Genomic DNA, 26826 nt, shown 5'->3' with positions numbered 1-26826 from the left:
AATTGGACCCAACCTATGTTTGTCTTGTTAATATCTACCAGCAATTTTTATATTTTTGCAAAATACTAATTATACTTTAGATATGGCTAAAAAACACTTATTGTGAATATATTTTAATACCTCAAAAAGTGTTTAAAGTTTTTATTTGTAGATATTGATAAGACCTACAAACGTAAATTTAACTTTTTTTAAAATGATAGATATGTTCTCTTAAATAATCTTTAAAAATTTGAACTCACGGAACTTGAATTGTCAGAATTCAAATTTTCATGTTATCCTATGTTGCCACTCTTTGATGCAAAAAGCCAGACTGAGCTTTAAAAAACAGAACCCTAGTAACAAAAACAAAGAACTGAAATTAAAACTATTATAAAGTAATAATAACAAAAGTACTTAGTACCTCTATATAATTTTGAAAAAAAAATAATATTTAATAACTGGCCTAAGATTTTTGAAGAAAAACTAAGCTAACTTATTTTTTTTTAATTGACGAGATCAGCTGGACTTTTATGGAAACTTAAAAATCTTTAATTAGACTAAAATACGAGTAATGAACATGCAAGTTAAGTCCTACACATAAATTTTAATATTTATTTTTAAGTACAAAAAAAGTTTAAATGGGTAAAATAAAAGTTACAACTAAAAATGTTTTTGAATCTTTTATATATTTACCTTTGCATCTAGTTTTTTTTTCTCTTAAATTTTTTTATAAAAATCTATTATAAAAGCCAGTTATTTTTGTATCACTAAATATATCAATAAATTGTATCAACTAAAACTAGAAGTAGTAGTCATATAACTAAACCAATATAGTTACTTTCTATAAATGTTACATTTAAAATCATCAGAATCACCTATTACTTTATTACTTAAACTGTACTATACTAGGTTTAAAAAAACTTATTTTAGTTTGAATTTACTATTCTCTTAGTTAAAAAAATTTAGTAGCATGTATTCTGCCATTATACATTTTCTACATTAAGAACAAATGTTTCTATCAAAGTTCGAATCAATTATGAGCCAATTTGGAACTTCCAAACAGAGTTGCCAGAATGCTATTATTACTATAAAACTGAACACTTAACACCTTTAAAAAGTTATTTAAAAAAAAAATCATTTTTAACAATTTTGTAGATAAATATACTTGTTCCATTTACAATATTGTACAGACAATTTATTCATCCCTGATTAGTTTTTTTTTTCAGGCCGGTTAAAAAACTAATAAGTTATTATTATTTTTTTGTGTATTTGATTGTATTTTTTTTGGAAAATTTTATAATGTAAAAGCGTTTACAGCTCTTTACCGCTTTATTAATTGACAGTATTTTTTAGATTATTGTATTTTACAGCCTAAAATTTTTAAATTTTTTAATAACTTCTTTAAAATAGTATCTTTCTGCAGTCCACTCCACATCACAACCTTCTGTGTATTCTTAAAGATTGCTTTCTAAAGCTGGTAGTTTGTACGAAAAAAATCGTAATCGATTGCTTTTTAAAAACGAAATAGTTCTTTTGTTTTTCCACAATTACTCGAATCAAAACAATTAAAATAGCTTTAATTGTACTTAAAGTGTAGTACTTTGCAACTCTACTTTGTTTGATAATCTTAAACAGTTTTGATTTGCAAAGGTTAATGTCTTATTTCGTTATTTGTAAAAAGAAAACTTTTAGCTTAAGTTGAACTAAAAAACTAACTTTATTTGTCTTTCATGTTTAATTTTAAGGAGTTTTTATAGCCAAAATTTAAGTAGTTTTTCCTTTATAGCTTACAAATAACGAAAATACAAGTTTATTGTAAATGTAGCTTGTAATCAAATCGAAAAAATTAAACAGAGATCTAAATTCTTATGTATGTAGCTTGAAATTTTTTTCTTCTTAGCAAGTCGTATATTTTTGTTCGTTTAAAAAAAAATATCAATAAAACCAATGGATCTACCATTAATATGTAAAAAATATTATTTGACTTTTTTAACAAGCTAGTAATTATATGTTATGTTAAACTTCAACTTTACTTTTAAGTTATCTGTAAGGCTTACAGTTTACACTTTACACTGTTATTTCGTACTCTTGTTATTACAAGCGGCTTAAAACTTTTAGGATCCGGATTTCGAATATTATAAATTACTAAATCTGGTAGACACTAGGGTCAATACATGCAGTGGGTGCAATGGATACAATGCTGCACCCAATAAAAAAAAAGTATTACAGTATTTTAAACTGTTTAAACTAATTTTTTTCAGTTAAATTTTTCTTTACAAATGGCTTTTTGTAATTTAATTTTTTAAATTACAAAATAAGTTTCAAAAACAAAATTAAATTAAAGTTTTTCTTAATACTTTGAAAATTTCTGCATCTCCTAACAAAAACACCGCTGCTAGATAAGTGGTATTTGTTGATCACTGGCAAGCTAAATTGTTTTATGTAATTTGTTTGAGTTAAAATAATTATTTTGAAACACAGATGCTTGCAAATGCTAAACCTATTGCAACCATTGATAAAATAATAATTGTTATTGTTTAATGCTAATAGTAAATGATTTCTTTCTTATTGAGTTTAACATAAGTAACCAATCAAAACAAGTAAAAAGAAGAAAATCGACGCCCATCATGTTACCCTGAAATGGAAAAATCCTTAGTTACACACCACTCTTTTGTTTTAAGATTTATAAAAAAGTTAAAACTAAGGAGCTCAAAATTTAAAAAAAAAAATTAACAACAAAGTGATAAAACTATTCCAATAACTATAAAGTATAAAAAATTTATAAATATAAATTACAAACCAAACATATCAGCTTATTTTTGATTCTTAAAAAATCTGAAATATGTAAGTTTATTTTTTTAGGCACAAACAATTTTTTATAAATTCAATAATGTAATGTTTATTGAAAAAAATAACCCTCAAATATTTGTTCCTAGATCTGGTGCACAAAAAACCTTTAGTTTTACACCGATTGGATACCTTTTAATGTCTTGTCCTAGACAATATATCTAGGAAATAATTAAAACTATGCTTTTAAATAAATATTTTTCTTTCTTTTTTCTTAAATTATCAATTTTACAAGGGTTTATACATTTTAACCTAAAAATACAAATTGAAAAAAAAAAAAATTTTTAAATGACATAATAAAACTTAAACTGGAATAAATATTTTTTGGTAAAGAAAAAAAAAGCATAAGTACTACTTACTTTATAGTGAATAGAATAATGACTTATATTTCAAAAAAATTCATATTACAAAAAAAAAATTATTAATACTTTTTTACACAAATATTCTGAGGTTTTTATAAAAAAACCCACATGCTTTACTTGTTTATTCACTGAACAAAATAAGATAAAGTGCTATAAGACAAACAATTCTTTATAGAAAAAGTTTAAATTTTGCTGGCCTGTTGTTGAGTATACAATCTAGTATACCTTTGTTCAATGTAGCCACTTAACCTGGAATCATGGAAAAACCTGGAATTTGACAATTTGAAAATAAACTGGAATTTTGAAAAAAAAAGCTAAAAACCTGGAATTTTAAAGAGTTTTTACTAGTTAAGTAGTAAAACTTTGGTTTGACACCTGAATCTATTATATAGATATTTTTTTTGTCATTATCAACAAATTTTAAAATTAAAAACCACATTTTAAGTAGCTTTACAGTATCTGTTCAATTTTGTTAAACTACTTAACACAGTTTTCAACCTAAAAATAGACCCAAAAACGTGAACTTTCAAAAATCTTGAAGAAATTTCTCAAAAACCAGTGGCCACCCTGTTTTTTTTATAGTTATAATTAATGAATTAAAAAGTTGACAACCATCTGAACTTTACTTTAAAGAATACACCTTTGTTAGCACAGTAGACTTTTGCAATGTTTTTGTTGATTACATGCTTTTTTGTGAATACAGGAATGCTATTTTATCTATAAAAACTGGTATTTAAAATTCTAAGAAACAGTAAACCTGAAATTTAACTCTTTTTGAAAAAAAAACATGGAATTTTGGACAGTTTTTATATGTAAAGCAATAAGGTTAAGTTTTGAAAAAAAAACAAATATTATATTTAATAAAATATTATACATTATTCAAGATATAATTTTTGTCCTTATATTTTAAAAGTATTAATACATTATATTTTTTGTAATCCTATTGTATACAATTTTTTTGAACCTTCTACTTAACTTTCTATGAAAAAAAGACATAAAACTTCAAGATGTGGAAAAAAATCAGAAAAACTAAATAAAATTTCCAAAAATCCAGTTGCCACCCTGTGACAAATTTGTATTTCTTCATACCATTGCATTTATTTGTTACTATAAAAAAAGAGCTACAGATTTTTTTGTAATTTGTTGTAGTTTGTGCTCTAAAAAATTAAGTATGTATTTCAAAAGCTTTAGTATTATAAATTTTACAATAAGATACAAAAGACACACAATTTAAAAATACTAAATATATTTCGAGCAATTCTCATCTGTAGAGTACAAAGCTAACAAGTAATAAGATTTTACAAACTTATATATTTCAAATTATATTCTATATAAGTTTGTAAAATCTTATTACTTGTTAGCTTTGTACTCTACTGATGAGGGTTGCTTGAAATATATTTAGTGTTTTGAAATTGTGTGTCTTTTGTAACTTATTGTATAATTACTGGTCACTTATGTTCCAATATTATAAATTTACAAAATGGATATTAGAAGCAATTTAAATTGATTTAACACTTGAACTAATAAAAATAGTTGATATTTCCAGGTAATTTGGCTGTAGAATAGCACAGTTCCAAAATTAACATCAATCAAATATATCCTTTTAATCTTAAAATGGAGATAAACAAAAAGTACGTTATTAAGGTGAGTGTTGTTTTTTTTTCCATTAAAAATATTTCATAAGTGTTTTTACACGTGCTCATGGTTAACCAGATTTAAATACAAGCCAATTTTAGCTGGTTATTCTCAGAAAACATCTTTTTCTAACCAAATAAGTTTTGGTAACCTGTTCTTTAGAATTTAAAAAAAAATTGTTTTTATAACTTTTTTTATAATTTTTATATTTTATAATTTTTTTACTAAGTTATAAATTATAAACAGCCTAGTTTGCTATAAATAAAGAATAATTCTTTACTAACTTAGTTAGTTTTCTTAACACTTTAATGAGAGAACTAATAATTTTAAAATAAGAGTTTGATTTTATGATATTGAAAATTTATTAGAAAAGTCTTAGTTTATTAACAAAAAATCTTTGCTGTTTTAGTAATGATATTATTAGACTATAAAAGTCTCTAACTAGACAAAATTATAGTGCTCAAATACTATTGGTGAGCAAGTATACATAACAATACTTTCAATTTTAATAAGTTATATTTGTTAATAGTTACGTTTAATGATAGCTGCTTGCATTAAAATCAAGCACTTTACTTAGCGCCTAGAATGAGTTCAGTTCTCAATATAAAACAACGTAGTCCAACCTATCTGTGTATAAACTATTTTGGATTGTTCTTCTTTTATTTTACCTGAAGATCTGCCCTTAGGTAGTTAAACTTGAGTATACTAATAAATGAAACTGAACATATTATCAAATATATAATATTGTTTACATGTTAGATTTTTATCTAACTATCAGCAATCAAACTGGAAAATAGAATTCGAAAATAGTAAAAACATCAATGAAATGTTAAAGGTTGATGTTGTTAAATTATTTAATATATGGCTTTTCACAATGAGTCTTTATCATTGAACATATAATTTATAATAAATCCTGAACTTCACCACACAACCATCAACAACAGCATATAAGACAACTTACAAACTATTTTGTCCTTATTAGGACTCATCAGACAATCTATTTTCATTTGGTGAGAAGCTCTTCTCTCATCAGCAGCAAATTAATTGTGTAATTTCTTGCTATATATCATCATTTGATCCATTCTGTCCTAGGCATCATCATCATCTCTTATATGTTGAAACTTGGATTAATGCTTTGGTTTGCTAGTCTATTTACACAATGCAATACCTAAAATGATCCAAATACCCTTTCGCTGAGATGACATCTCTTTGTGGTCTTCTTTCATCTTCTCTGCTGGCAACTTACTGCAAATCTCTTATTTAAAAAGTGTGTCTTTTGTCTGCATTTGTGTATGCATCAGAAATGCAGTCTTTGTATGGGAGATAAGTTGCTTTATTTGCTTTAAAGCATTCTAGTTTACCATGCTGCTCCTTCAAGTGCGTCACATGGTCTTGCTCTTTTTTGAATATCAGGTTGAAATACAGGGGACACGTCCAAGACTATGTATCTGATCCCTGCAGGTAAGCAGTGACCCTATTTGTGCAGCCATTTACGTCCAAAATGTTCTTTCTGTCACTTGTGTTGTTGACAATTTTCTTTCTTATAACAGCCCATTTCTCTTAAAGCTCATTTTGTTTTCAATACAAAAACATACAATATTTGTTCATTTCCACAACAATCATTTATAAGGAAAACCAGATATAATATCTGCCTCAACTTCCTACAAAACCAGCCTGCGTTGCTGAAATCAAAGTTAAAACTTATCTTGGGAATGTAAATTTATTCTGCTGCCATCGCTTATTTCAGAACAGAGTTTCCCAATTTTTTTTTCATAAGGCCCCCTTTAAAGAAATAAAGCAATGGCCCCCTCTGACAAGACTTCTCAAAAAACTGCCCTTAAATAAACTTAAAAACTTTTTTTTTGCTTTTCACCATCAACTCCAGAATATCTAATATAAGTTTCAAACTATAGCCTCATGGTCCCCCTGTGGTCCCTTTACTACTCATGATGCCTTTGCTGCTTATGGCTCCCTAAATTTCTGTGATGACTCCCAAAGGGGCCATATGACCCACTTTGGGAAACTCTGGTTTAGAAGGTACTCTATAATATCTTCCATATTAATCATATGTTATTTCAATTTGACCTCTGGATCTGACTTGACAAACATTAGATCTACCTTATTGACGATCAGATGTCCCATATTGACTGAATATTTCAATTTGGCTTGACAAAAATCCAATATTTTACCACAAGCATTATTGACCATTGGATGTTCCACGCTGACTGAAATTTTGATGTTAATTGGATGGGATGTTCCTTATTGATTACTTTCTGTTCAAAATTGACTGAGTTTTCTATTTTAACTATGTAAAGTTCATTATCGAGAGGGTGTTCTAAAGGGCATAGGCCATTATTTAAAAAAATCAATATTGAATCTTGTTTCAAAGCTAAGATAATACTATAAAATACTTTTTTTAGAACAAAAAAAAAAACAATTTACTTTTGATTTATAACAAGTTTTGTAAAAATTAAGATATAACAGTATGAAATCAAAAATTTTCAAGGTCAATTTTCTCAGAAATTTGAAAAAATTACTTAAAATCTATTACTCCTTTGTTTTTAAGCAATTTAATTCAAATTTTCAGGAAATGTACTTTTTTAATATTAAAAACAACTTGTAGGAAGTGAATTTTTGACTAAAAGCCATATAAATAAGCTTATGACAAAAACTAAAAAATAAACAACTTATTTGTTTTTTTATAATTTTATTATTACAAAAATTAAGAAATATTTTCCTACAAGTTTATTAAAGACTACTCTGAAAAAGGTTTCACACAATTGCAAACTGAAGAAGGAGATAGATTTTTAGTAAAAGAGTCTTTTTTTACTCTTTAAGTTTGCGCCTCCCACAAAGAACCTATTGAATGCTCTAACTGTGATTGCTTATATCTCAAAAGTTACTTTGAATTTTAACAAGTGGTAAAAAGTAGCTTGAAAAATTGCATTGTCTTAACATAGTTTTACTTGTTTTGTTTTTTAAAGTTATGTATGTTATTGCAAATTTTTAGACTTATAAATCTTGTTTTAAGCTGTTATTAAACTACTTTAAAAATGAATCATCTATCTAAGTGAAAAGTATCATAAAGAATAAGTTTAATATAAACCTATGCATCTAACAATTGCTATAATAGCTCAGAATTTTTTCTATATTTGTAATAAAGTCTCTAATTGTTTCATTTTTATAGAATTTGATATAATAGTATTCTACAACTACATTGTTAGTTAGTTGTCATGTGTAACATAAGTTTATCAATGTTAGAGTTAAATGAATAGTTATTAGTACACTTCTGATTCTAATATAATAATATCCATAAACATTTTGCATCCATTCTTACTAGACTTTTGATGCTCACAAGTTTTTTTTGTTTCATCATTTTTAAAATCAGAAAAAAGTACAACTGTATGCATACTTTTTCTGTGGGAATTTTTGTTACAGAGTGCAATTAATGACATAACTGAGCAGATATAAGTATAAAATAAATAGAAAAAAATTAATGAAAGCAAATGAATTAAAAAAAAAAAATGAAGAGCTTTTGTTGTTTAGTAAAGGTTGCATTTTGTAAAATAACTGTGAAAATATAACATTTCATATCTAGTTAAATTTTCTAAATATAGGTAAGTTATCTTAAATAATTTTAACAGTTTTTAAACTATCTGATTTAAAAATAGTTATGTAAACGTATAAATAAAATATTTTTTAATAAAATTAACAGGTATTACAAGAACTTAAACAAACTAGAATTGAAAATAAGGACTTGAAAAAAAGGTTAGTTAAGGCAGAAAACAAAAACTTAGAGTTAGAAAATTCCGTTAAGAACTTTCAAGTAGAGTTAAAGGTTTGATGTTTTTTTTAAACTACTATTTCTAAATAATAATTAAAAAAGTGTCTACTACTATTAAACCACCGTGTTTTAAAGTCTGCTCCTGTGCCTAAAATAAATATAACTAACATCATTTTTATCAGCAATTAAAAAAAAATTCTTAAGAATTTTCATGTAATTTCTAGCAATTGAAAATAATTTTCATTAAGGGATATAAACTATTTTCAAAAAAGTTTTTGTTTATGGTTCTTAATAAGTTCTAATGTATTATGCAGTAAGAAGTACATATAAATTATTATACCTAATTTTAAGAAAAAAAAGTGTTGATTTATTTATTTAGTGTGGCGGAAATTTTCTTTTTAGTGATTTACTTTTCACACTTTTAAAGAATTTGAGAGCCACCAGATCTGAGTTTTCTCTACGCATTTTGATAGTTGCCCCACTTGGCACAAGTTTGGAAAATTACCTTCCTGTTTTTTAAAATATTTACACTTTACCAGTTAATTATTACCTATATAACTTTTTGTCTGCTCATTAATTATTGCTCCCTTATAACCAAAATTGCTTACATACCCTGCACTAAAACAAGCAGTAAACATTTTTTCTTTTTATATTTTAATTTTGAGTAACTAGTAAAATTGCAATTGTCTTAGTATTTATCATATTTATTGCAAAATTCAGTAACTATTTTGTAACTTTAACTTTGAGTATATAATTAACTAATATTGCAACTTGTTTTAAATCAAACAATTCCAAGTTATTTACTTAAATGTCTTTAAGGAGATTTTTATCTATTATTTATTTTAACAGTTTAGTTGTAAGTAGTAAACTGTTAAAATAAATAATAGATGTATTTTTGAAAAATAATGATTTGTTGTTTATTCATTGTAAAAATCATGTTTTGTTTATTAACTTCATTCGTATTTAACTTTATTCTATTTTTTTAACAGTATTGATCCTACTCAATTTTGAGTCTTAGTGAGCACATTATTGATGTCCCCACTGTACTTAAAGGTATCTTAGTAATTGGTATAAACTTTTTGAAACAATGTTGTATTTACAAATATAATATTTGAAATAAATTGATATAACTAATTCTTGAGTCTTCCATCAAAATAGCAAACTAGACAGCAAAAAGTATAATACTTGGACTGTTTATATATGATTAATTAAAAAAAAAACATAACAGTTTTTTTTTTACTTTTTAAAAAAAGGTTCTTCAATATAAAAAGACAAATTTAATTAACATTTACATATTTTGGAAAACATTACATTGGAAATGCAAAATTTTACAGAAAAAAAAATTAGTTTAAAAAGAAAATGAGGAAAACACAATGTTTTTCTTTTTTTGCTTACTAGTTGACTTTTTTAATGATAATAGTTTTTTATAATAAAAACAATTGTGACGTTTTAAAGCAGTTTCTGTGCATACTTTGAGAAACACTGGTTGAAGCCACAAACTGACTGAACATCTTAAATTGCCTTATAAATTTTCCAGCAGAAAAAAGCCCCCTTAAACCGATAGTTATTAGATTTATTTTAAAATTAGAAACAACCCTTAATTTTCATTTTTTGCAATATCAACGAACTGTAAAAATGCTCAACTAGCTGTATTAATGTCCTGGACAAGACGTTAAAAGGTATCCAAGTGGTGTGCGACTCAATAACCGAAAGGTTCTTTGTGCACCATGTCCTAGGACCAGACATTTTGAGCGTTTTTTTTTTTATTGTTCAATAAACTATAATGATAATATACTGTTCAAACCAAAAATTTAAAACTTACATTTATTGGTATAAATTTTATACAACTTTTTCAAAAACTTTGAAAAATAATTAATTGGTTTTTAAAATATGTGTCTTGAAATCGTATTGATAGTATGTATATTTACAAAAATACTTTACTCTTCTTAAAAAATTTTAAGCATGAGTATTTTTATAAAACTTTACATTTTAAAAATATCAGTATAAAAAGTTGCATATTAGAATAAAGAACTTTTATAAATATAAAATTCTATCTAAGTTTTATAATTTTTTTTGGTTGATTTACTTAGATAAATCCTTTTAATAGATACGTTTGTTTTAAATGTTAAAAAAAATTGCAAACAGTTACTAGAAAAACTACAATTTTATAGTTTTGTTTTGAAATATATTGATTATTGAAAATATTTAATATGCATTAATAAGGAAAGCATTCTACTTTACGAAAGTTTGAAAACTCAAAAACCACTTTTCTTCACCCAAAGATTTAATGAAGGTGACAAAAGAGAGTTCAATAACGAGCAACTGAAAGTTTCAATAAAAACAGCAGAACTCACTATATCTTCGCTTAAAGACAAAATTTCAAATTTGTTAGAATCAAGGTTTTTTTAACTCAATATGTTAAAATATATTTTATTAAATACGTTCCAATAAATTTTTGAGTAAATATTGCAATAGAGTCTTAATATGTTTTATTTAAAAATTTAATATAAAACAGAAGTTTTATACTTATTTGAAACTACTGTGCAATGTAGTAGTTAATATAATTAAAAAATGGTTGTTTGAAAATTGTTTTTGGCTATAGAACATCTGTAATATAATTATACAAAAACACTGTAAGAACCATGTATGTTATATGAATGTATATACTATCTATCTAATAATTGTAATGTAATATAAAAGCAGCGAGTTTAAAAAAAAACTTCTAGAAGTAGAGTATTTGTAATCATTAGGTAAAGTATATAGTTTTTATTTGACTTTTAAATGTAATTTGAAATAAATATTATATATTCACAAAGAGATTAAATGAATTTTAACATACATAACTTATAATTTTAACTGTTAGTTATAACTTATTTATAACTGTTTGGTCAGCAAGTTTTCTTCTAATGAGTAGGAAACACCAGCAACTATATTTATAAAAATGTTACAGAAAAACTTTGAATACATTGGGATAGCAGTTTAATTTAAGAAGTTACTTGTATAACTTCATACAGTTACACAACTTCATACACTTATTAAGCTATTTTTAAATATCAAACTGTATAGTGTACATTATAATTAAAAAAAAAATTAAGAAATGCAATGGAAGAAAAGCTCAATGAAGTTGAAAACGAACTAAAAGAAAGTCAAGCTGTGAACGAGGAAATTAAAACCGTCAAAAAAGACCAAGAAAATCGGCTAGAGAAAGCTCTGAAAAATTTAGCAAAAGTTTTTACTTTTAAAAAAATATTTAAATTTTTATTTAAAAAAACTTATGTAATTGCATGCACTTATCTTATAGTGTTGTTATAAGTACTAATTTTAATAAAAAGTTAAACTTTTTTTAATGTAAAAAAAAACTTCTAAATGAAATATGACATTTAGTGGTTAATGTATTATATCTTTGGCAATAAAAAAACTGTGTTATTACGATAATTATGTTTTAAGTAAGGTTTAAATTTTTACTGATGTTAAAATTTTTCGCTTTTTCAATGAAAGTTTTCAGACTGTTTTTTCAATACCTATCAGTAATCATATAATAAAGTTGCCTGTGCCTTGAGATAGTTTAAAGTTTTTTAATGACTCAAGCTGATTTGTATTACTTTAAATATATTTTATGACATTACTGTTTTTATATATAGTTTTTGTTCACTTTATATTAACATTAATCAAATTATTTAAATATAATATTTCAAATTGTGGTTACCTCCATTTAGATAGTTAGTTTTAACACTTTATTTATCTAAGTGTTCAAAAACAGTTAAAGTTTATCCATATTCTTTTATTCGAGTTGCTATAATAAAAAAACTACATCTAGTAATTCTTAATTCAAAGTTTGTAATCCAGTTAAAATGGAATTCTTTGCTGAAGGGTTCGAGTTCTATTTTTTAACAAAAAAAGTTTGTTTACAAAGTCTGCAGTTACATAAATTTAATAATGCTCAATTATTAGTGTTAGTAAGACTTGTTGCTCTTTACCAGAATAACATTTTATGGCATGAGCAACGAAATACTTACGAAAAGTTAACTATAAAATCATTCCAATAAAAAATAAGAATGGTTGGTGCGGGGGTAAAATTTTTCGTGTGTTTTTGGACAATGCTCGTAGATACTTTTATCTTTGAGGCTCGTCATTATTTATTATGTCGATTGGAATCAGATGGTATTGGTCGAGTTTGTCGTGTAGAATTTTTTTAAAGACTAGTAGTAAAACTGTTTTTTTTATTAGTCTAGATTTTTTTTAAAGTAAACAAGTTTGCTGATTTCTAGATTTAATTTTATTAAATTTTTTTATTGGATAGTATATATAATTAGTACTTATTTGTGTGTTCCATCTTTGTGGTTGCTCCTGTAGAAATCTCATAAAAAATGTAAACATAAAAATCGATATTTATTCAAATAATTATAAGCATGATATATTGTGTTTAAAAGTTCAATATTGGTAAGAATGGATTTTATAAAAAGTTGTTGCTATTTTATAAATATTTAATTTTTTTTGTTTAAAGTTTTACATATTTATTTTTAATTTTGAATAGTTCAAAGCAGTTTAAATAAAAGGTTGATGTGTAGCTCGATGATCGATAGGTCTTTATCATTGCCAGGTCCATTAATCATGGTCACCAGCGTTAAATTTTCTTTCTGTCAATAGTCTTGCATTAAGCAATTGCGCAATACTTTGTAATTAATGTAAGCTTAAGGTCATGATAAGAAGCTTTGTAGATGTAATTTTGTTTTAGTTACACCTATAAACTAAAGAATTTTTTTGCGACTAGGCTGGTTATTTTGGGAACGGGTCTAAATTGCACGAAGACAAAATTGCACGAGGGGACTAAATTGCACGAGTGCACAAAATTGCACGAGGGCACAAAACTGCACGAAGACGATTTTGCACCCAGGGTCAATTTTGCACGAGTTACATTTTTGCGCAAGAGTATAAAAATACAAAAAAAAAGCTAGATAAAAAAAAAAAAAATTAAATGTTACTGATCGAGGGTAAGGGTTAGGGGTAAAGTGATAGTAAAAAAAAATAATAAAAATGAATTATAGAAAAAAAACGTGCAAAAGTATCTTCGTGCAATTTTGTACGCTCGTACAAATTAGACAGCTACTCGGTTATTTTACATACAGGTAAGCAAACCAAGTATGAGACCTAAACTAGGGTAAACTTATTTCGATGTACATATAGTTATAAAAAGTGTCATTCAAAAAATTATTAGTTAGAAGAAGCACAAAAAAGACTCGAGCACAACATCGCGTCTGTGAATTCAAACAACGAAAACAAATCGTTGGAAATAAGCGGTCTGACACACCTTGCCGCAAAACAGCAGTCTGAAATTGAAAATTTGACTAAAAAAGTGAGTAAATGTTGTTGATAAGCTTTTGAGTTTAAATTTGTTATACATCCTGATGCTGATTAATGTCTGAGGTGTTTTTGGTTTGTAAATACTTATTTATATCTTGTTTACGTAATTAAAACATTTTTATACTATTGTAATGCTGCTAAGAATAACTTACCAAAATCTAAATAACGAAAAATCTGTATACCGTTTATTATAGTTTAAAAGTTTAACATTTAGCAATGAAAAAACGGTCAGAAGTTTGTGTTAATTAATATGTTTGGTTTTTTGTTAATATTTAAAAAAAGCCAACGATAATCATTAGTTTTATTTAGTCTAGCTAAAACGTATTTTTTATTCATAGACAACAAATTTTATTGTAGTAGTTCCATTAGGTTATTTACTGAAGTATTTATAGAATAATTCTTTATACACTCGCTTATTTATTTATAAAGTATAAATTAAGTAAGTCAGGTTTAAAAGGTTTTAAAGTTCTTAAAGTTTAGTTATTAAAAAAGTCTGTAAGTTACATTAAACTTCATATCATAACATTGTATACTAAGTTTATATGTTTTTTACATACTTGTTTATTTATTAGCCGTTGAATTTTTCAATCTGGTTTTCTCATTAGGAATAGGTTGTACAAAATTAAGGAAGTAAGGTTTTAAAAACTCTGTAAGCTTTAACTAACTTCATTTCCTAACTTTCTATACTTTGTTGACCGTGTATTTTTCACATACTTGTTTATATATTAGCTTTTAAAAATTTACAAGCTAAATTTAGTTTTCACTACGACTAGTTTAAAGATATAAAATTGAAATTTACCCACGATATCAGGTCATTTGATAAAGTTTTCTAATTTTTCTAAAACTTAAATTACTTTGAAAAATTTAAAACAATATGCTTCTAACAATTTTAAAATAATTTTATATAACTTGAAAGTTTTTGACTTTTTCAAATTAAATGCTTTTAAAGATAGTATAAGATATTAAGAATAGAACTAATATTTTTTTTTAATAAAATGAAGATAGTTGACTTGGAAACAGAAGCTGTAGCGCATTGTCTAAAAGACACGGAAGACCAAGAAAGTGATGCATTGATCCAGTCAAAGAATGAAGTGAGTGTATCGTTTTAAAAACATTAAATAGTAAATATTTAAAAAAAATAATAATAATAAGAGATTTATCATTACAAGAAAAATCTGTATTTTTTTTTTTAAATTGAGTCAACAACTTGTATGTTAATTTATAATTAGTTTATCAACTTATATAGTTTAAACAATTATTTTAATTTTTCAATATTTTATTTATGTGTAATTAAAATTACTATATTATTAACTACAATTCCAATATATTTTATCTAGGTTCCTTACAAAAAATATTTAAAAAGTTAGCTTTAAAATTAACTAAAATATTGTTTCAAAGGAGTATTGTTATAGTTTGAAATTAGAATAATTTTAATAACTTTTGAAATGACGTTAAGAACTAATAAAAGTACATTTTTTATTGTAAAACAAGAACTCTTTAGTACTTTAATAGTATATACAATTTTAAAATAAATTATGTAAAGCCATACTATTCACATTTTTTGTCTATCTGTGACGATTTTATTTCAAAATATTTTTGCCCTGAAACAATTTTGCTACCAGACGCTTATCAGAACGTTGGCGTGATAGTGGTTGCGTTGAAAACACTCAATTAAATTTCATTTAACTTAAACCAGCAGTTCTTAACCTTTTTTTGGAAGGATATTACCAAATTTACCCATTTAAAAAAAGTTATTACCAAATTTACCCCCTATATACAAAGTAGTGTTTAATTTTGATTATAAAAACTGTTTTTTAACTTTAAGCTTATTAAGTATAAAAATCCATGAAATTTTATGAATTTATTTTATTTAAAAAAATTACAGTTAAAAACTAAATTATAAATTAAACAGACAGTTGATAAAACTTACATAACTTGTAATAAAGAAAATTAACCCCCTAAAACAGGGGAAATTACCCCAGATTAAAAATCGCTGATTTAAACTAACACGACAAACATTGAAGGTTGAAGATTTGAAGCGTCAAGTTGAAACGTTGAAATACGAGAAGGAATTCTTGAATTCCGACTTGAGAAATTACAAAGAGGAGACTAAAAAGCTGAGGAAAATGTTTACTAAATCGCAAGAAATTTTGTCACAGCGCTTCAAGGAATTTGATGTTGATAAAAACACTTTTGGTAGCCAGGGTTCCGTTGCTTGTGGTAAGTAGATAGTTTAGTTAAATTATTGAAATTATACTTTAAAGTGTTACAAATAGTCCTTAGTTTGTACTAATACTGTCTTTCATAACCTTTTCAAATAGATTAGCTATTTAACTTGTTTATTTGTATGAGTTATTCAATTGCTTTCTTTTTTTATAATCTTGAGCATATATTTCAATTGTAAAACATTTTTAAAACAAACTTTCTACTTAAATACCACTTCTAGCTATATAATTCTAGAATCTAGTGTATACACTACATATGCTAGTTCTAGTGTTGTCTTCGAATTTAAAAAAAAACTTTTTCTACTAGATTGTAGAGTATAATATAAAATAAGTATTTTACATTTGTGTTAAATTTTTTTCTTATAATTTTTTTTTTCAGTATAAAACCTTATTGAGTAAAAAATGCTTTAGAAATATTTTATTTCATTATAAACAAGTCTTCAGTTTTAAAAGCAAAATTTATTGAATATATTTACATTTGATGCAAACTATGTTTCTAAGCAAAATAAACAATGTTAATTTCTTAAAGCTGGATAACTTAATTATCAAACTTAGTTGCTTTAAAACTTCGAACATAGTTTTTGAAATTTAAAATTACAAACTTACATTAAAATGAATGTTCGATAATTTTTCAGGTCTGATAAACGAGAAAGGAGATAAGAATGTAAAGGAAGACTAGAAACATTCAAAACGTGTATTTTATTTTTAATTAGGCACGTTTTAAAACTACGAAATTTTGTTTTCAAAGTGTTTAATTAGTTGCATTGCCTGTAATTATGTAACATTTTTTTTATTTAAAGAAGTTTAAATTATGTTGAAGAGTTTAATACCACTTAAAAAAGGTATAAGCTGTTCATATAGTTTTATATATTAAACAGTTGCTTTTAATTGATTTTTATTAAAACTTGCTAAATGATAAACCAAGTTCTATATACAGTTATTTTATTAGATGCATTTAGAATACATGTTGATTGTTTTGAAATTAAAAGCTCTTAACTACTTTTAAGCTAATAAATTAAGTTGTATGGATATTAGTTCTTGAACATTAAATTTACTCATACTGCAGAAGTTTTGCTTGTTAAAATTTTATAAGAAAAAAAAATCAACTTGCTGGGTGTTTGCAGTCATCTGCATTCGAAACTTCCAATGGTCAATGCATTATTTACTAGCGAGGCAAGACAAGACTTTACAGTTATTTGTTTTGCCAAAACAATTAAATAATTCACCAAAACAAAAAGAAAGGCTTGCTGTGGAAGACCATTGAGCGACTTCGCAATGGGCTGGTTTCTCAGTTAATTTTATGAATTATGCAGCTAAGCGCTTTCGCTTTAACATTTATTTAGAACTTCACTTAAGCACAAAGGCTCAAATTCTCCCAACCGTCAAGTCAAGGCGGTGCGCGTTTTTGTTGAAGTTGCGAAAATTGAGAGAATGTGAGGAAAAAGTTGCGTCATAACTTTTCGTTTCTGCTCCTGTTATGATGAAGTTGTGTGTGATATAAGTGGCAGACAGCTTGTGTGATGAACTTTACATGGTTTTTTGCTGCACTTTTAATGAACCGTTTCAGTTTTTTTTTAGTGCATTGGAAAAGTTTGTTATTTAGTGTTGAAATAGAAGTTAATAGAATAATTTTTTTCAGTTAATAATCGGTTTACAAGATGGTTAAGTTGAGATAAAGTAGTTTTAAAATGCATCAAGTGTTTTAAAGTGGTGTGTTTTGTATACGTCATATTAAACGAAACTTATTTCACTTAGTGGTTTGTAATTCTATTTTAAAAATAAGATTTATTTATATTCATACATATGTACTTTACTTTTGAATTGCTCAAACACAGTTAAAGTTTTACAAACATTTTACTTTTATAATGCTAGTTTTTCGGTTTTTTTAAATTTTATTTTGGTGGTTAAAGTTTAAAGGTCAACCATTGAAAAATAGTTATTGTTTGTTATCGTTTTTCAACGTAGTTTTAAAAAATAAATGATAAATAGTTGCAACAAAGAAAACTTTCTACAAAAAGTTGAAATTTTTAAAACAAGAAATAACAAACGGAGAAATGTTCAGCCTTAAGTTTATATATGTAAATTCTTATTTTCTTAAATCCTCTTAAACTAATTTTAAAGCCAGTTTTAATTAAACCATGTAAAGATTAAACTAATTTTAAGTTGTCAAGTGTTGTTTTACTTTTAAGATATATTTTCAACATTACAAAATGTCTATTTATAGTGCTGATTTTTTTTGTTCAGTTTAACTTGCAGATAATTATCACTTTTGAATTGCTTGTCTGCTATCAACTGATTTAACCTATAAATGCGTAGCAAATTAAAATATGTTGGTTTTTATTTTATTTTTATAATTATTTTTTGTTAAATTTTATTTGACCTCTCATTTTTTGTATTGCTCTTAAAGCTCTAACTTGTACTAAAACACTAAATAAATTATTAAGCATAGAAATAATTGTGTACTTGTTCTCACTTAAATGCTAACAGGTTTATTAACTTGTATTTAAATCACTAGTACTTTTTTGTATATGCCAGAGGTGACTGTAGAGTAGTGTAGACTCCTAGTTTTTGTATGTAAAAGTAGTTGTTTTTAAAGTGTAATGTATGCTTTTAATGAGTCAGAAGCTTGAAATTATTAAATTAAAATTGGTTTAAATACTGTAAATAAAGCTTTTAAAACTATTAAAGGTTTTTTGTTACCTTTTTTTCTCTAAATTGAGTGCCGCTTATTGTGTGGTAAACAATTTTTTTTTTAAATAAAAGTTTTAAAAAACTATAAAAGTTGTTTATTTATTTATTTAACACTGTAATAAGAGTTTTTTGTTCAAGTTTTTTTTTCTAAATAATAAAAACCAATATTTTTTTTAAAGCAAGTTAGTAATTATATTATTTACTTAAAAATACCACCAGCTTAAAAGTTTATTTATAAGGTTTAAGAAAAATCGTAATTAGATCAAGTTAAAAAAGAAATAAAACTTCTCTGATAGCAGCCTTTAATTACATTAGAAATTGTTCTTAAATCGATATTACGAAGTATCTTAAGTAATACAGAATCGTTAAATTTAAGCATTAGCTAATTTTATCTTTTACATGAAGCATTTTTATGTTTTCACTTCACCCATTTTTTATAACACTTTCAGAAAAAAATGTAAAAATTATGTATTTCGAATGCAGGACAAAATTTTCTAAAATTTCTTTAATTTATTGTTCATAACTATTTTGTTTTTTATTGAAGTTTTATATGTTTTTTGCATAAAACTTGCCAAAATTTTATGTCTATCTTTATTTTGACTGTTGGTTTAGTAAAGAGTTATAATATTTATTTTGAGAAATTCAAATACTGTTTATTTTGAAACTGATATAATACTACAGTTTGAAATATATCAATTAATCTTAAATATTTCTTTAGTGATTTCAAAATTTTTTTTAAAAGTTAAATGCCTTGATAACTGGTTTAATTTTAATTTTTTAATAAAAACTTTCTAGAATGTTGTTAGCTTAAGATTTATTTAAATAAACATTAAGTCATTAAAAATTATAAAATAAAGTCTGATGTTTGAATTACTAAAAACATTAACATCTTTTAAAAATGAAACGTATTAAAATTTGTAAAATTAAATTAAACTTAAATTAGTTAAAAACTCTACTAACGCTGCGTTGACAAGTTCATCAAAAGAAAAACGGAAATTAAAACCGCATTAAAGCAACGATAAGTACTTGTATTTTGTTTTGTTAAACATCAATTTTTTTAGTTGAAAACATGTGATTAATCCTGACATGTTGAAATTTAATGTTTAAATTGCCATAACACTTATCGTTGGATAGCGTGTTAAATTGGAAATTTTTGAGAAGATAGTTTTCACTTATGCTCTTAATGGTAATGTTTTATTTTAATTTTCACTGTGAACGGTATTTTATTAAGATAGTTTATAGTAAAAATTGTTTTTTTATTGAAAGTGTAAAACAATCAGTCGTTTTTTAGTCTCAAGTTTGAATATTTAAAAACATATTTTTTAAGATTCAAAAATTTATATTTGATTCAAAAACTTTAAGATAAACAATCTTTATAACCCAGAACCTAAACGATTTTATAGCGCTAGTTTATAATTCTAACATTATTTACTGATTCGTTACCAAAATATAACAATGTTATAGCAGTAGATACTATCAAGTAAAAAAAGGTTGCAGTAAACTTAACTTACAATGAAGAAACGCATCAGGCTTGCGAACGGCGTTCAAGTGGATCCTTCGGATTTCAGTCACCCGCTCAAAGTGAACAGGTGCTGCCTGGACCCCTGCCAGACGGAACCCTACATCGAGAACGGCTACATGATACCAAAGATGCCGGTCAGGTTGGTCTGTTTGTTGTTGATATTATTAAATGTAAGAAAACATTACGCTTCAACAAATATTAATAATTAATGTTTTTCATACATATAATAAATTATAAAAACAAAAAATATTACAAAGAATGGTTGACAAATTTAAAGGACGGTTTAAGAAACTTGAGTTTAATATTCTTGTTTTTAATGTGTTTTGCTGTACTTGTTTATATTAGCAACTTGAAAACTATTGATTATATTTAGAATTTGATTATCGTCAGTTATTGTTGCCGAAAATGGGTAATACCAGTCTAAAAACATCCTTGTCTAAAGCATAACAGCCTTATGAGTTCTAAGTACTAATTTATATATTTTAGCAAGAAGTACCTTATATTGACTGATTTATTCTGAAAACTGAGTTTTAGATTCCTAGCATATATAATAAGAAAAAAACTGCCTCATAATATGTGTGTGTATTATTTTTTATAGCATTTCAAAACCAAAAGTAAAAAAAGTTTATTTACATCTCAATGGTTTGTGTAATTAGTTTAGTTTCTTTCATTGACTATTTAAAAGCTTTATTTCAAAATGTTGTTATAAAAACTAGTTGGGTAATAAACGAATTTAATATTTCAGCTACTACTGGAAAACTTTTTACACATTAAACTACAACCTGTGTAATGTTTGGACTCACACACTGCCGGCTATACTTGTAATATACAAAATTTTCGCTTTCCACAGTGTAAGTTATTTATTATCAATTCTCTTGTAAACAAATCGTTCTCAAAAATTTAGTATTGTTTTAACAATATTTTACTAGTCAGAAAAGTAAATGAGTTTGTATGTTTATTTCAAATTTGCTCTAAAATGTTGAAAACTTTTCAGATTTGAACCAAAAATATTCATAGATTTATCTTATAGTGTTCAATTTTAATAATACTTAGTGAAATCAATTGTCATTATGAAGCTAAAAATAAATATGATATAAAAAAAGATTTATAAAGGTTTTGTCCTTAAAAAGTACTCAAAATTATCTAAAATTATTTCTATTGTATTATTATTTTTCTATTATTAATTATAGTTATTTGTTTATTAGATTGATTTTTTTAATACGTTTGATAAAAAGGTTAAAGTTGCTTTTTCAGTATCTTATATTTTAAATTTATAACCTTGAAGTTAAAACTCCAAGTGCTTCTGTTTAGTTATACTAATTAAACCAATATCGTTATCAATATGATATAAGTTTGATACTTGTTTCTGGTAACAAATTTTAACAAATAATGCAACAATACTTTTAATTTTAGGAAGTGAACGTGATTGAAAACTGGCCGCTTCTTCTTGTTTCAGTCGGTGGATTAGTTACTTTCACACTCAGCACAATTGCACACACATTTCATTGCAGGTATTTTTAATTACTCTACACATGAAAATTAAATTTTATGTTGTTTTATAATTCTAATTGATTTTTAACGTTACGCTTTGAAAAAAATTTCGGTAAAAATAAAAAATAGTTTTTAGTATATACAATCGGTCACCGATAGTTTTATCTACTTTATCGTTCTAAACGTCTAGTTTTATTTTTAGTAACAACAATAAAAGTTCCTTAGGGACAATTAACATTGATAATTTATACTAAAGAAGACATACACCATTAGTTCAACGTATATAGGAGTTTGGTTGTAATTTTAACTTGTTGTGGAATCAAAAATATTCAATTTTATGTTTGTAAAAGCAGTAGATATATTTTTATTTTTAGATCCGGTGGATTTCATCGTTCTATTTTTACATGCGACTACTGTGGAATATCTTCTTTTATTCTCGGATCATTTTTTAGCCATTTTTATACGTACACTGATTTAGATTTTTTCGTCAGGTTTGTTTGATTTGATTTAAATGATCTCATAAAAAATATTAGTTTAATTAGTAATAATACAACTAGACTATACTAACACTTTCAAAAACTATCGGTTTGAAGATAAGTTTAAAAATTTAAATGAAAAGCTCATTATTATAAAAGCTGAATTGTTTTAGATGATTGATTTAAAAACAACAATTTAAACATTGAATAAATTTTTACTAATAAAACCCTTAGCTTTTGAAGTATTTAAGAAAATGCAGTAAGCGGAAATGTGATGTAAATTGAAAACCAATTAGTTCTAAGTCCCTGGATAATAATTGTGAACGTTTTCAAACTTCATTAAAACTTCATCAAAGCTGCATAAAAACTTAATTAAATAATACTTTACATTGCACAATAAATAATCAACTTTTAATCTGTTTAAATTGTAATATTTTTAATATCAAGTACAAGTTCCAAATTTCTGCTTAGTAAATATTTAAACAACTGTAAATTCAAATCATTCCATCGATCATTACAGTTATTGTTATATTTTCCAGATAGTCAATCACTAGCGTTTATTGTTGTTTATGAAAGTTATAAACAGCTTATAACGTTTTACTTTATAGTCATATTTCATTCTTTGGTTAACCAATAAACTAACCATCATTCATATTTTTTTATTTATTTATACTTTTTTTTTCTTATTTAAAGATAAAAAACTTTATGTTTAAACGTATTAATTTGAGCGCAAGTTGCTATTCAATGTTTAATTACAACAAATATCTCACACAGATACCAAACACTCGCACCTTGCTTTATAACCACCATAAGCTGCACGACCCTGTACTCGTCAGCCTTCTACCAGATGAACAGAAACAAACCTCGCCTGATGCTTGTCTACCTCACCATGCGGTACTTGTGCTTGATTGGCGCGTTTCTCTCCCAGTGCTTCATATTCTTTCACCGGTTCGTTTCATAGATATGAAAAAGTTGTTAAGTATAAAAATGTTGTTGATTATACTACATACATTGAAAAAAAAAAAAAAATTTAAGATTTATGTAAATGAGTTTTTATTGATTTGAAGTAGCTTTAAAAACATTTGAATAAATTTTACAAACTATAAAATTTGTTTTGTAATTTATTTACGTTTAAATGAATGTTTTAACTTTTAGTTCTAGATTTAATAACTTTGTAAAAGTCTTTATTGATATCCTTTTACTTATTTCCCTATTTTTAAATTTTTAATAAACTTATTAACAAATGTTAAGTTTTTAATAAGTTAGTTGTTAGATGGTTTTTAGCAAAACAAATGATGTTTTTTAAATCCTAGTAATATTATTTTGTAACTATATTATGTAAGTACTGAAACAATCTTTATTTTAACTCAACATGTTTATCGTACTAGTTCGTTTTTATTTTATGTGATTAAGTCGGTTTTATTTTTTGGAAAATTTCAATTCATCTAAAATAAAAGCTGTAAGTGTTTAGTAAAATATAACCTAAAAACTTGACATATTAAATTTTAGTTATTTTGTTTAAAAACTTCATTCGCGTTATAATACTGACACATGTTTATATGTAAATTAAAAATAAAATTTCGAATGATACACATTATTATAAGTGCTTATTATTAATCACTATCAGGTTCATCTACTTGTCGGAAAATTGCTTGAATTCCCACCTGCATTTAATACGGCAAGCTTTGTTAGTAGTGAGTTTTATATTGCTAGCTTTACCTTACCCTGAAAAACTATCACCCGGCTCCTTTGATGTGTTTGGTGAGTTTATTAAAGTTGAAATTAATAAAACATTTGTGTTTTTAATTTTACCAGACTATTAAAAACAATATAATATTTTACTTTTATAGCCTAGCTATAAAAAATCTTCAATTAACTCTGTAAAAAAAGTTTAAACAAATAACTTAAAGGTGTTGTAAATTAAAATTGGTAATAAAAGAAAAAGTAAAACAAAAATATACTAAATTCAAAAGAATATATATATCTGCAAAAATGAAATACCATTCGTCTCCTTATACGCAAATAAGCTGAGAAGTTTTCATTGTTTAATTTGAAGTAAACTACAATGTCATTAATAAAATGTGGCTATTTTTTGATATTTACAAATACATTGCAGGCCACTCGCACATGATCTTTCACACCCTGATAGCTGCTTCAGTGTTACTCGACATGGAAACCATATACTTTGAAATAACAAGCCCCCGTGGAAACTGGATCAAACTTAAAAGCCTGGTGAGTTTACGAAAGTTTAAAATTAAATTGAGTTAGCATTATGCACAACTTTACTTAAATTCACTTTTTTGTATTACAAAAGGCAATTCTATAAGCTCAAAGGTAACGGACAATCATTTTTATTAAAACTAGCATAGAAAATTACTGTAATATTGTTGCGCTAATATTTGCATAGCTATACAATTGTGCTTTTGTTTTTTTTTTAAATAAACATGTTGTTCAGAAGTTTTTATAACTGTCATTGTTGGTTTTAAATAAATTGATTAAATAATGTTTTCAAAACTTTGTTTCTAAAAACATTTATACAATTTATTTATTTATTTGAATTTAACTAGATTAATTCATTATTATTTTTCTTAATAGTAAAAAAAAACTTACATTTAAAGATAGTAAGCTTTTTCAGCAGTTTTATTGACCATCAAATTTAAACTGATAAATTGTTTAACTTTTCAGGAGTCCTACCCTGAAATCTCAAGTTTTTACGCAATTTTTATTTTTTACTCTGTCTTCAGTGTTTTTATCTTAGTATACACAGCATTTCAAGTTCAAATTGACGAAAGAAGACAGAAACTTTTGAAAAAAGATAAATAAATTTAGTTAGTTTAAGTTATTTTTAAAGTTTTGATATGCAATTTTTAAATCTTTGTAATGATATTTGAAAAGTTTGCTTATTTGAGAGATGTGTAATAACTTTTAATTTTAGCTCTTGAAATTAATAAATAGAATCTTCAATCTAAGTGAAACAATTTTCCACCTCTCTTTATTGTACTGTGAGTCAAAAATCAAAAATAAATCCAAATATTTTGTTTTTGAAGTCAAACATAAATAAGCTATTTATTTTTTCAACCGCCCGCCTGATTGTTTTATATTTTACCTTTGAAAGTCGCATACAAAACCATTTACTTTTTGTTCAACCATGACAAAGTCTAGCTTAATAAAAAATGTCAAAAATTTACCAGTATTCTGTACGTAAAGGAGTATAAAATTTATAAGTACTAAAAATATCTTCAGTTTTTGTTTCGTTTTTTCAATCATCAAAAGTAAAAAAATTGTACTGCTGCTTCATTTCATCAACTATATATTATTTTTTAAAGCATAGAAGTTTTAGTTTGACTAAATTATATTTGAACTACTATTGCTTTATAGACCAAGTTTGTCATACTTTATTGTATTTTTTACTAGCTTACCATTTAATATTATAGTTGTGAATAAAAAATATCCAGATATTGCTATGTAAACTTTTTTATGTAATGTCATAATTGCATTAATTTCTAAGTCGTATATATTCTCAGTGCAATAAATAAAAATGAACAGTTTTGATAAGAACTTATACTTAACTTTTGTATCAAAGTTTTATATTGGTTTACATTTTATAAAAAATCTAGTATTTTTCAAACTAAATGTATAGAAGTTGCGAACCTGTTAAACTTCCTTGTGAAGTTAAAATTGACCAGTTTAGTTATACGCATCTAAGGAAGTATTAAAAGTTTAAAACATCTTAATTTAGTTAACTGAAGAAATAAACAATACAAGTTTTATCAAAACATACGTTCAAATTTTTATACACATTAACTCTTCTAAACTAAACAAATGCTTTTTTACACCTAACTAGTTTATTTTTGATTTTTTTTCTTTAATTTTTTGCGAGCACTTACTTTAAACGTTTATTTTAAGTTTTATATCCTTCTTTAGTTTCTAAATGCTATTTATTTGCTGAAATCGGTGTTATTTTTTATTATTCTAATTGTACATTGTTTTTATTTATTTATATATGTATTCATCTTATGTTTTATAACTTGCAACCACATATATTAAAATCCATATGTTTATGTTTAATTTCGTTATATTTTTCAAAAGTTATTATCTCAAATATTTACTAATTGATGAATAGAAACTTTTTTTATTGGTTGCTTCTTGTAAAAGTTGTGAACAAATGATATTAACCGAAATAAAAACACGTTTTGCTATTTTTATTTATTAAAAAAATGTTTCATTAACTAAACACTTAGGTTGGTATTTTTGTTCCAAATGTATTAATAAACCTGTCGGTTTTGTTTGAAAGTTTGTAAATTAAGTTTATGTTAGTTTGAAAACGAATAATTTTCATATATAAGCTATAAACAATGAGTCGTGCATTTACAACTATTTCCTTTACAATTAATTGTGGTATACTAACTTTTAAGTTTTGCTGATGATTTATTCTAGTGAGGCTTTGTAACTA

The 26826-nt window shown here is 25.1% G+C and overlaps 1 protein-coding gene across 2 annotated transcripts; it reads left to right on the top strand.

Annotated features, from left to right (window-relative positions):
* The first annotated feature begins 19946 nt into the window (after positions 1-19946).
* On the top strand, positions 19947-25676 carry LOC145836187 (membrane progestin receptor beta-like). Of its 2 annotated transcripts, XM_082944003.1 has the most exons (9): positions 19947-20070; positions 20403-20545; positions 21152-21257; positions 21820-21917; positions 22272-22388; positions 23148-23321; positions 24001-24134; positions 24490-24605; positions 25059-25676. In XM_082944003.1, exons 1-9 carry the CDS (start codon positions 20059-20061, stop codon positions 25194-25196), a joined length of 1038 nt encoding a protein of 345 aa, XP_082800129.1. In that variant the 5' UTR covers positions 19947-20058; the 3' UTR covers positions 25197-25676. The 2 variants fall into 2 exon arrangements, with proteins under 2 accessions (XP_082800129.1, XP_082800130.1); XM_082944004.1 differs by lacking the exon at positions 19947-20070 and having other exon boundaries at positions 20359-20545.
* The last annotated feature ends 1150 nt before the right edge of the window (positions 25677-26826 follow it).

Source organism: Thalia democratica, chromosome 5 (genome assembly GCF_965202585.1).
Source record: "Thalia democratica chromosome 5, ktThaDemo2.hap1.1, whole genome shotgun sequence".
NCBI classification, from domain to species: Eukaryota; Metazoa; Chordata; class Thaliacea; order Salpida; family Salpidae; genus Thalia; species Thalia democratica.
Note: the sequence above shows the minus strand (reverse complement) of the source record. Positions and strands in the feature narration are given on the sequence as shown.

What these genes read in the sequence shown, in the direction of transcription:
- LOC145836187 (XM_082944003.1), top strand. An exon ending in ATACCAAAGATGCCGGTCAG is followed by an intron (nt 20,546 to 21,151) that starts GTTGGTCTGTTT and finishes TTAATATTTCAG; the next exon opens with CTACTACTGGAAAACTTTTT. An exon ending in CGGCTCCTTTGATGTGTTTG is followed by an intron (nt 24,135 to 24,489) that starts GTGAGTTTATTA and finishes AATACATTGCAG; the next exon opens with GCCACTCGCACATGATCTTT.